Genomic DNA, 12,040 nt, shown 5'->3' with positions numbered 1-12,040 from the left:
GAGCGAGAACTCACTCATTATTGCGAGAATAGCAAGCCATTCCTGAGGGACCCGCCCCCATGACCCTCCTCCAACATTGGGGATCACATTTCAACATGAGATTTGGTGGAGACAAACATCCAGATCAGTCAAAGGCAAATCTTTCAGTGCTTCCATTTTTAGATTTTCGTGTCCTGTTTTTCACCTTGTCATTGGACCCTTGACACAGCCATGGCCTCGCCCTGAGTCTTGCCGCCTGCCATCTGGAAAACAGGCGTTACCAAGCACTGTGGGGAGAAGAGACCGAAACTACTGTCTCCAGATGAAACTCGTTCACCTCAGATTGCCATCGTGCTGTATTCAATTGGTTAATTGGCTGTTCTGTTGGATCCTGAGCTGGGAAGGCAGAGCCTGCCTGGTTCAGCGTTCAGAGGTTAACTGACTGTTCTGTTGGATCCTGAGCTGCCTGCCTGGTTCAGAGTGAGTTTTGATCTTGAGTGGAGCCACATGATAAGCACACGGTTCATCCTCAGTAAATATTGTCGGAATAAACAAATAAAAGTTTACAGTGTGCCCTTAACTAAAGAACCGTTCCTTTCACACCTGTGAAAATGAATGTAAACTTTTTCCTGCAACCCCTAGCATAGACAAAGGGCTAATAAATGAAGAGGCTCTAGAGCCTGCACAGAGGAAGTGTCATCGGTCCTTACGCGTGTGGACAGACACTGCGCCTCACAATAGTAAGAAGAAAGGGAGTGTAACACTGCAATGAGATATGAGGTTGGCAAAAAGTCTGAGTGCTTATCATTTTGTTTTGGGTTTTCTATGTGTGTTCATTGATGAGGCCACTACTTGCTCACGTCACACTGGTGGAAGTGTCAGTGACCGCTTTAGGGGGCAATTCAGTAATGCCTGTCAAAATTACACCTCCAGGTGCTCTCTGTCTCAGCAATTCTTGTTCTGGAAGTTGTCTACGCTTACACTTGAGCATGTGCTAAATGATGGAGGTATACAGTGATTGGTTGAAACATTAATTTTAATTGCAAAAGACCAAAGACAGTCTTGTCCATTGGAAGGGAACTTGTTAAATTACGATACATCCAAAACGTGAAAGGCAGTGAGCTGTGGGGAGAAAAAGAGGAAGCCTTTGCCTTACGTTTGAACACAGAAGAACTCCAGGATCCACCTCGCTAAATGGAAAAAGCCAAGCTTCAGAAGAGTGTGTGGCTTTCATTTGTGTAAAACCAGAAACGTGTGAAGAACAGTTGGGAGGGGAAAACACATCTATACTTGCTTGTGTATATAAAAAGTATTTCAGAAAGAGTCATAAGTAACTAGTGACAGTGCTTTCTTCCAGCTGGGAGCTAGGCATGTGGGAGTGGTGGGGCAGGAGGTAGACTTTTCACTGTGTGCCTTTCAAGTGTTATTTTCTAACCATTATTACCTGATCAAATAACTAAATTATTAAATCGTTAATAAAATAATTACATAAATAAATATATTAATAATTTATAAGTATATAAAGTAATAAATAGACATAAATTTTCTTAAGACAGTTTATCACATTTGCCCCTCCTTCACTGGACTAACAACAGCAAATCCTTTTGCTTGAGGGTATTTGGAAAGGAAGCTAGCAGTTAGCCTGGCTGAGGGAATGGAAGTTCTCGTGGGAGTCCACCTGCCCCTGAAGCTGCTGAGTAGGAGTTAGAGCCTGATCCGCGGCATTGCTGTGCTGTGGACTGGACAGGGTGGACCCTGCAATGCCCCTGCCATGGCCACCGAGTGGAGTGCGGGGCAGGAGGCAGGTGGGAGGGAGCAGGGCGAAGGCATGGCCCTGGGGGTAAAAAGAAAGAGGGGAGGCAGAGGAGATGGGTAGTGGGTCCTGAATTTCTACACTTGCTTTATTCCCATGAACCTATTCTTCCCACAGGAAGTCTAAGCCCTTATTTCCCAGTGACAACAATAGCTGTGTTAAATGATGTATAGCCAAAGAGGTTTCAATGTTTCTAGTTTTTCTTAAATTTCTTGATTATTGGTGGGGTTATTTAGTATGTGATTGCACTTGAATGTTTCTTTGTGACAACTGGATGCCTTCCTGCATTCTCACTTCCGGGGGTGTATGATGGCATTTCTCGCAGGCTGATATTAGCTGGAATTTCACAACTGACTGCAGAGAGCCCCTGCCTTTGCCTGCCTTTGCAGTTGGAAGGTATGGCTTTTTGAAGAGACGTATACTATCCAGAGGACAAGGCTGACAAGTCAAAGCACCTCCTCTCGGTAGCCCTCCCGGTCCTGAGGCTATGGCCGCCTGGTCCCTCGCCCTGGCCTGCTGGTCAGCCGTGATGGGGAGGGGCTCTTCCTTGCCAGAGGACAAGGAGGAAAGCGGGAGTGTCTGGTGACGAGTGTCAGCCAAGTGGGCTGCGAGCTTCCACGCAGACTCAGGCTATTCCTAGTGCATGTTTGAGTTTTGGCGGGGGGTGGAGGGGGGTGCACGAATACGCTCAAAGATGTTTTCTTGATTCAAAAGTATAATCATAGTGTTTTATTCTTTTCCCCCTTAGCGTGGAGATACAAAACTCCCCACAGGGTGGCCTTTGTTGAAAAATTGACCAAACTCGTCTTGAGCCAGCTGCCTAACTTCTGGAAGCTCTGGATCTCCTACGTTAACGGAAGCCTCTTCAGTGAGGTGTGTATACGGACCCGACTAGAGGTGGAGCTGAGTCACTGTGCATTTCTGGTCTTAAAAATGTTAGATTTCAGTGAGTTTTTAAAATGTAGGGGCCCAACATCTCTAGCCATCGTCAAAGATTAAAGTGTTATAAAGCCCTGTCACTTAGTAGCTATGTGACCTCGAACAAGTCACTTTTCCTCATGTGCAAAAAGAGAATAGTCTGGGCATCTGTCTCAAAAGGTGGTTGTAGGGATTAAATGAGATAGGCAATTAAAGAAAAAAGAAAGCTGGAACTCTTTTCAGGGACTCTGAGTTGAGATAATGCCAGTCAGGCCCAATTCTGGGTGGTGTGTGGTAAACTGTGAACAAATGATGAATTTTGTAACATTAGAAAATAGTAGACTGATGAACTGCTGGAGTAGAATTGAATAATGTCAAGATGAATCAACTCATATAAAGAATTAGTCTTTTAGGGTCGGGCGTGGTGACTCACGCCTGTAATCCCAACACTTTGGGAGGCCGAGGCGGGCAGATCACAAGATCAGGAGATTGAAACCATCCTGGCTAACACGGTGAAAACCCGTCTCTACTAAAAAATACAAAAAATTAGCCGGGCGTGGTGGCGGCGCCTGTAGTCCCAGCTACTCAGGAGGCTGAGGCAGGAGAATGGCGGGAACCCGGGAGGCGGAGCTTGCAGTGAGCTGAGATTGCGCCACTGCACTCCAGCCTGGGCGACAGAGGTGAGAATGCATCTCAAAAAAAAAAAAAAATTAGTCTTTTAGGACATGGATTTTAAACCATAGTGTTTATTTCCAGCAAAGTGCTTTTCCCTCATTCGCCTCAGTTCCTGCAGGTGGCCCACCACACATGGACAGTAGTTGCCTTCCCTGCAGTTTTTTTGAGTCATAAGATTCCTAAAAATTTTTGATCTAGGGTATTGTAGTGAAAAGGGAATATGTTTTGCTTTCTTACAGATGATACCTAATTATATAGCAAATATATGAATGAAATATTTGGTTGTAGGTGAAAAATAAATGATCTACTTCAGAACTCATGCACAACATTAATGTTGACATGAAAAAATGACTCTTGGTTGGTTGTGCTGAATCGGATATGCCTATGATATTTCTACCTATGTTTATAAACGTAAAAGCTTATAGCAGTAATTATTAATTACATGTAATTTGCTCTGCAGATGTGGGCATGTTTTGAAACCATGTGCCCTCTTCTGAAGAGCTGGAGGAAAGCGCAGGGCTGTATGAAGGAGCAGAGGAGCTGGGGACACTTGCTCCCCTTGCGGGTCTACAAGTGAAACCCAGATGCTGGGTTAAATTCTGGGAAGAGTTCTGGGGCTTTTGCTAGCTATTTAATCTCACACAAGAAAGCATGATAGTTTTTAAACACAATTTACTTGAATTTCCTTATTTTTCTTGTGATAAAATTATCTTGTTGTATTAAGAGCCCATCCGTTAAAAATTTAGATGAAGTTTCCAACAGTTTAAAAAATAGTCAGTTCTTCAAGCCAGTGAAGGCCATGTGAAGTAACAAATGTGAATCAAAACAGTGAAATCCATCCGTTGCTCTCACCACAAAGTAGTTTTGGTCTGTGTGTGCAGGAAAGAGTTAAGGTTTCTAGTTAACGAAATGGTTAATAGTAGGTTAAGATCTCACCTTTAGATATATTTTAAATGTAGTGTATTTTTAGATAATCTTTAAAAACAGCCAAATAATTGTTAAATATTAAGAGTAAGCATTTTAAAAAGTTACATAACTCAATAATATGTAAATTAAATGCCTACATATTCCAAAATTAGATTTTCTTTTAAAAATAGGGCAAACTTTACATAATCCATTGTGTTGGAGATATTCAACTCTTTATTAAATTAAAACAGTAAGTAACAACTGAAAGCGGTCTGCCACACAACTAGCCCCCTCCCCCTCTACTTTTCATATATTTGGAGACAAGTCCTTGGATTTTACAAAATTACTCTCCAGTAGATTTCATCATGAACACCTGTTTGTTGGGCAAAATTGTTGTGGCAAAATTTAGCCTTAATTTTTATATATTTTTTAACAACAGATTTTCACTCTTTTCTTTGATTTAAAAGTGTGTAATAGAACAAATGACTATGAAATAATCTTCCCATTGCACAATCTTACTATGTACAAAGTTTGGTGTCAGGTACTGTGGAGGATACAAGCAGGAGAAATGCCCTTTGACAGACACTCGCAGTTTTATACTGGCCTGTGCCTCCCTCCGCAGCACCGTGGAGCCAGTCAGCGTGAGTCAGGGGGCCCCAGGGCAACAGAACCAATAGGGTGCGTATGCCGTACCTGCACTCACACACACATACACGAAGAGGTCTATTGTAAGAATAGGGTGCGTATGCCGTACCTGCACTCACACACACATACGCGAAGAGGTCTATTGTAAGAATAGGGTGTGTATGCCGTACCTGCACTCACACACACATACGCGAAGAGGTCTATTGTAAGAATAGGGTGCGTATGCCGTACCTGCACTCACACACACATACGCGAAGAGGTCTGTTGTAAGAATAGGGTGCGTATGCCGTACCTGCACTCACACACACATACGCGAAGAGGTCTGTTGTAAGAATAGGGTGTGTATGCCGTACCTGCACTCACACACACATACGTGAAGAGGTCTGTTGTAAGAATAGGGTGCGTATGCCGTACCTGCACTCAAACACACATACGCGAAGAGGTCTATTGTGAGGGGTTGGCACATGTCATTATGGAGACTGACAAGTCCCAAGGGTCTGCAGGATGCATTGCCCAGCTGGATGGCCAACGATGTCAGTTCCAGTTTGAATGCCAGCCGGCTCAAGACCTAAGGAGAGCGCATGTTTCAGTTCAACTGTGAAGGCACATAAAGCCCACAGTGTCTCAGCTTGAAGGCAGTCAGGAGGAGTGCCTCTGACTCATGGGAGGATCAGCTGTTCAGGCCTTCAACTGATTGAGTGAGGCCCACCCACATCCAGGAGAGTGCACAGTGCATTGATGTGCGTGTTAATCCAGAAACAACTCACAGACACACCCAGAGTAATGTGTCACCAGATGTCTAGCACCCTGTGGCCCAGCCAAGATGACACAAAATTAACCATCACAAGGTCCTTGACAAAGATTTAGCTCCTGACATTCCAGCAGGTGCTGGGCTCCGCAGCAGTGTCTGAATTCAACAAGCAAAGCAGTCCTCCTAACCCCCAACCTCCACACAAAGCTCTCCAGTCTCTGCTCATCCCATTTACCGACATCTTCACCTCCAGGAGAAGAACTGGGCGTGTTAAGTTTTTCAGGAGCGTGTCATAGGGTCACTCCTGGCACAGCTGCCTCCCAGGGCCACTCTCATGTGGGGACTGAGCGTATTCGGGGCATTTACACTTTCTTAAGTGTATTCAAGTAGGTCTTGGAGAACCTTAACCCTAGGCAATCGTTTATTCACCAGGGAAAAGGTACTGAGACACATGCATGCACACATTATATACACATGCACACACATGCATGCACACACAACAGACAACACGTCATCTACACATGTATACATATATGTAAACGTAATATAACACGTGTGTAAATGCATGCATGTACACTCAATATGTAGACATACACATACATTTACACACATACATATCTACAATATGAATAAAACAGTCACCAAAATAAGCATGACCTTTCCTCTTCTAGCGACAGAACCCAAATAATTTTTTTAAATTTTTATTTTAAAAATTCTGGTAACAGCTATAAAAGAAACAAATAGGGTTGTAAGACAGATTATCAGCAATGGAGTGGAGGTCTGGGAAGGCCTCTCCCTGGAGGTGATATTGAAACTGACATGTGGCACAAGAGAAGGACACAACCACACAGAGGATGGCAGGGAAGAAGGTCTCAGGCAGCGAGAAGGATGCCTACAGCACTAGCAGGGCAGCTCAGCGTATCAGAAAAGGAAGGAAGCCCCAACGGGTGGAAGCGTCCTGAGCAGCGGGAGGGCTGGCAGGGACGGGCATAGCTGGCAGCGGCTTCATCCCAGACCATGGGGCGGGGAACAGGCCAGCTTTCCAGTTTTAAAAAACCCACCTTGGTGGTGTGTTCACAATGAATTGGTGGGGACAAATGTGGGGGAAACCACTGAGGTCATCCAGGCAGGAAACAGTGGTGGTTTCGATGAAGGTTTTGTCAGTGGAGTTGGAGACGAGTTGGTAGGTTTGGTTGCATTTTGGAAGTGGTGCTCAGATGAGGGAGAGGAGAGCAAGGATTCTGATACTGCTCCCAGTGGGCTCCTGAGTGAGCAGGAGTGCCATTTGCCAAGCCAGAAAGACCTAAGGAAGAGCGTGCTTGGAGGAAGCTTCAGATTTCTATTGATAATGTGGTAGACTGAGATTCCTGGGAGTTACTCAGTATTCACATCTGGTCACAGAGGAGATATTTGGGCTGGAGATTGGCGTCTGGAAGGCATTCGGTAGAAATGATATTTGAAGCCATGGGAACAAACTAGACAGTACAGACGGAAAAGATAAAAAGCGCCCACGCCTAAGACCTAAGAAGCTGCAACACGCAGAAGAGAGCCAGTTGTGCCCTCAGCCAGCAGGGCGTTCATTTGCTCTGTGCCCACACCCCGTGCCACCCACCGTGTTCCGACTCCGGTTGTCACCTGGCGAGCAGGAGGTTCATCTGCTTTATGCCCTCAGCGAGCAGGGCGTTCATTTGCTCTCTGCCCACACCCCATACTACCCCCCGTGTTCTGACTCCGGTTGTCACACTGGGCATACGGAAACCAGCTGAACAGACGTTCAGAGCCACTGGTGTTAGCCCGGCGGGTGCGCATTGGGTGGGAGTCCCTCTGGGCCTGCCTCCTTCCTCACTGCAGCACCCAGGGCAGTAGGTTCTCCCTCAGGCAGCCTGTCTCAGCCACCCGGGCTCACCTGCTGCTCTCTCAGCCTGGCTGTGCTCACCTGGGCCACCGCAACCTCCTGCTGGCTGGTCATGCTCGCACACTGGCCCCTCATTCCCTCTTCTTAATGTAGGCCTCACAGCACTCCCCTGCTTAAAACACCTCAGTTCCTTCTGATTTGTCTTAAAAATAAAGGAAAAATCAATGTATAAGTTAAGCCCTGGGGTACAAAGAATTTTGAGTGTTATTGACCAATGAACTCAGGAGTTCGCTTTTTGAATGATTATTGAGATGCATTGCAGGTTTCGTTTTTATACATACCTTTAATTCTTTCAAGACAAAAATGTATTTCTACAAAGAAAGAAATGATAAAAGCTGCATAGTTTAATATAAAATTTAAAAATGGGAACTAGAGTTTGAAGGATGTTTGCCTGTTTCTGTGCTGCCCAGTTTTTTGTCAGGTGTGTCTGATAGTTCTGTTGAAAACGCCCAACAGTCCTAACCCATATTTTACTTACATTGAGATGTTCATTATATAAACTAACCCTACATGCAGTTTTTATAGCTTATACAGAAATAAATATATATACAATGCACATAACATTGCTTGCATTGTAAAATTAACTTAAAGTCAATATCATGGTAATTTATAATGCAAGTGTTCTTGACTTCAAAGGTCTCTTGACTTGTCGTGCATTAACCAATAATGGATGAGCGTTTTAACCTTAAAGATTAACTTTTGTGTTATGTCAGTGAAGTGTCAGAATTTTATCTTACATTGTATAATTGTGTTAATGCTTCTTTATTTAGAAAGCTTCCTAGGCTTGTCCTTCTAGGGTATTTTATATAATAATATTTAGGTAGAAAATTTGTGAATAAAAAGTTCGCTGAAATCCAATTGAACAGGTTTCTCTTTTAGTCCATATAAAGTAGTTTTCCATACATTAAGGAGAAAGAGACATTGGAAAAAAACATGAGTTATATCAGTAAGCCAACAAAAATTAATTCTAGAATGATAGAAGGTATTTTATCCTAAATTACACTGAAAATCTCTGAAGGAAGAGCCATAGTTTACAGTATTTAAAAATAGAATGACAGATTTCAGAGTTTAGGCTTCCTTTGGTTTCTTTACTAGCTAATGAGAAATGATGCTGACAGTGTTCTCATGGCTATGATGCTTGGTGGTTTAACCATACGACATTGTTGATGAAAATGGTAGATGAAATTCACCTATAAAATTGGTAGTTTCAACATAACTCTTAGATTAATTTGTGGGAATTGTACTTAAAGGTTTTAGAAAGATAAATAACGTTTATTGAGATAAAAAAGGTTTTCTAATTAATCATTCTTTAATCAGAAACATAGATTATGTCTTAAGCATTTCTTTTAATCAAGTTATAATCATTTAATGTTCTCTTTATGTACAAGTGCTAAAGCATTTCTTATTCTTATAAATTATTTCTAACACGTTTTATTTTGTTTTTTAATTTTTAAGACTGCTGAGAAGTCAGGTCAGATTGAAAGATCAAAGAATGTGAGGCAAAGACAGAATGATTTTAAGGTGAGTGAGGGGTGATAACTATGTCGGCTTCTTCAAAGGTTAGGGTTTTTCCTTTCTCACTTTGTATTCAAGACATCCGTTATTGCCCAGGCATCATCTTTTAGTTAATGTAACCCAATTAATTACATTAGAATGCAGTTATGCTTGTTCCTGGTTTTCTAGAAAATGATTCAGGAAGCCATGCACTCCCTGGTGAAGCTGGCCCGTGGAGCCCTGCTGCCCCTCAGCATCCGGGATGGGGAAGCCAAGCAGTACGGAGGCTGGGAGGTGAAGGGCGAGCTCTCCGGGCAGTGGCTCGCTCACGCCGTCCAGACCGTAAGGTGAATGCGGACACATTCTCAGAGAAAGGGGAACCTTTTTTTTTTTAACTTTTTGGAAAGAAAATACTCAGTATGGAATGTTTTTAATACGTTCAGTAAAGAAGAAATTCTTCTTTTCCTTCTCTTTGTCCTTTTGCCTCCACTGTTTCCTGTTCATCATCTGACAGCTAAGTTCCTCACTCTTCCTGGTTTTTATGTTGGACGAGAATGTTCTTCTGTTTATGCATCTTCTCCGTTGTTTAACTCAGGATTATTCTTATAGTACAATCCCTGCTGTGGTCAGTTTCTGTTTTCAGCCTCATGCTGTAGCCTGCAAGCTCCATGAGGAATTATTATACAGTGAACGTGATGCTAGGAATTGCTTTGCGATCCCACTCTGCTCACTTTTGTTTGGATGTATGTGTTCGCAGACTTACTCATGAATCGTTGACTGCCCTTGAAATTCCTAATGACCTGTTACAGACCATCCAGGATCTCATTTTGGATCTCCGAGTACGTTGCGTAATGGTCACGTTGCAGCACACGGCGGAAGGTGTGTTCAGATAAATTGGTGATGTTTACTGTACAACAATTATCTGAATGTGCCACCTCCTTTCAGTTTCCAAATCTTTGAAAACTAGGGAAAATTATTCTTCTGGAAATTTGAATATATTAATTCATCTTATTTCTAGCTGCTGGAGTGTTTCTTCTTTTTGTGATGTGTTTTCAAATCAATTTGGTTGAGAATTAAGAGCATGCAGAAACTAAGATGGATACATTTGAAAATGTTTAGAGATATAAGAACATCCTGATGATAAATGTTAAGTAGAAAACATAGGGTCTAAGTTTTGAAAATATATGGATGTATGTTTTAAAATTTTAATTTGTAGAAATCAGTGTCCAGTCAAAGGAAACGCTGTTAGTGTTGGTTCTCTGGATTCTAGAAATCATAGATGAGTCTTGTTTTCTTTATACTTTTTAAATTTTTCAGGCTTTTCTACGTAAAATCATTAAAAAAAAGGTTTTCTTTACAGAGCAACCTTTTGGTTATTAAATATTTTCAAAAATAGTCGAGAATATTGCTAAAATGGCACAGGCCATTACTGTCTACTATCAGGCTTTGTCGGTAGGAAGCTTACACCGCTGCAGAATTGGTGGGTGACACTGTGTAAACGGGAAGGGAATGGAACCCTGGTGAGAGGCTGGATATTCCCCTCTCAGTTTATTACCTCCTCCTCACCTAGGAACCTGAGCCTGCCCAACGCTGAAGGTTTGAGCAGGTGGCATTCCTTTAGCCAACTGAGAATCATACTGCCCCTGTCAGGAATGCATAGGATTCAAAAAACATCCGAATTATTCATCAGAAAGTTTAGGAAAAAAAATACTGTATGACTTACTTTGTACATGTCTAGTGTTGTGAAGAATCCTGAATAAATAGTAAATCATTGTCTCAAGTTGTCATTAAGTCTAACCTAGAATTCCCCAAATTGGGCTATGCAGTAAAAACTTTTATTTACATTAATATCTTATTAGAATAATCCAATGAACAATAAGTACTTAAATCTTCAAGTCTACCAAAATTATATTCTTTGCCTACTTTCATCAAGTTTTTACAAACCTATTATATAAAACAATTAAAAACCATAACCTGTATAAATTTTTAATCTGTATAAAATGTACTGAAATTAATATAATAAAATGTATTTGTGTGCTTCTTTTCATATAGAAATAAAGAGATTAGCTGAAAAAGAAGACTGGATTGTTGATAATGAAGGACTGACTTCTCTAGTAAGTTTAAATTCTTTTCAGTTATTAGTCGTTAGTGTGTATTTAAAATAAATGGTTTTATCATATTAATAGGGGAGCATATGCTCCATATGTTGCAGCTCTAAATAGAAATAAATATAAGCTTCTTAAAGTTTTTCTTCTCAGAGACATTTTTGCTTAACACTAACCATAAATATTAAAAAATTAATGAAAATAGTGGGTTTCTTTTAGAGTTGACCTTTTTCATCCTATATAACTTACTATTTTTGTTTGAATTACTTTTTTAAAAACAGAGTATGCTTAATTCTGAATTACTCAGCAACTTGAGCATTTCAGAAAAGCAGGATAGAAGAGATGATGCTGCTGGCACTGAAGCCAAAACAAACCAAACAAACAAAACAACCACCACAGACCACTACAGATACATTCTCAGGCCAGGCAGCCACCTGTCACCTGTTTCTAGAATCTTCATCTTTTCAGCTGGGACTTTTAGATTTGAAAATCATCTTCATGATTTCACGGGTCTTCACACTTGTCTCACGGGTGCTCCTCGCGGTCCTGTGGGTAGCTGTGCCCGTGACGATGGCCAAGCCGCGGCCGAAACATCCCAGTGGCTTTTTCACCAGGGAGGGACTTCTGTCCCTCGCAGCAGCCTGGCAGCGTGGCCCTGCGGTCAGTGTCCTGGGCTGCCACCAGGGAGGGACTTCTGTGCCTCGCAGCAGCCTGGCAGCGTGGTCATGCGGTCAGTGTCCTGGGCTGCCACCAGGGAGGGACTTCTGTGCCTCGCAGCAGCCTGGCAGCGTGGCCATGCGGTCAGTGTCCTGGGCTGCCACCAGGGAGGGACTTCTGTC

General features: G+C 42.4%; 1 protein-coding gene and 1 long non-coding RNA gene across 6 annotated transcripts in view; one reads left to right on the top strand and one right to left on the bottom strand.

Annotated features, from left to right (window-relative positions):
* EXOC2 (exocyst complex component 2) overlaps positions 1–12,040 on the top strand; it is a 200,271-nt gene that overhangs the window by 119,617 nt on the left and 68,614 nt on the right. For all 5 annotated transcript variants that reach the window (XM_033216034.1, XM_033216031.1, XM_033216032.1 and 2 more), the window contains 5 exons: positions 2,541–2,665; positions 9,058–9,123; positions 9,286–9,443; positions 9,854–9,975; positions 11,149–11,210. In XM_033216034.1, the coding sequence (XP_033071925.1) occupies positions 2,541–2,665; positions 9,058–9,123; positions 9,286–9,443; positions 9,854–9,975; positions 11,149–11,210 (533 nt within the window). The remainder of the gene's footprint in view (positions 1–2,540; positions 2,666–9,057; positions 9,124–9,285; positions 9,444–9,853; positions 9,976–11,148; positions 11,211–12,040) is intronic.
* On the bottom strand, positions 7,029–11,719 carry LOC117086606. The gene is made up of 3 exons (XR_004438474.1): positions 11,643–11,719; positions 7,624–7,744; positions 7,029–7,116 (listed from the first exon to the last, which is right to left on the bottom strand). It is a non-coding gene; the product is annotated as an uncharacterized LOC117086606 (long non-coding RNA).

Source organism: Trachypithecus francoisi, unplaced genomic scaffold, assembly GCF_009764315.1.
Source record: "Trachypithecus francoisi isolate TF-2019V2 unplaced genomic scaffold, Tfra_2.0 Lachesis_group10, whole genome shotgun sequence".
NCBI classification, from domain to species: Eukaryota; Metazoa; Chordata; class Mammalia; order Primates; family Cercopithecidae; genus Trachypithecus; species Trachypithecus francoisi.
Note: the sequence above shows the minus strand (reverse complement) of the source record. Positions and strands in the feature narration are given on the sequence as shown.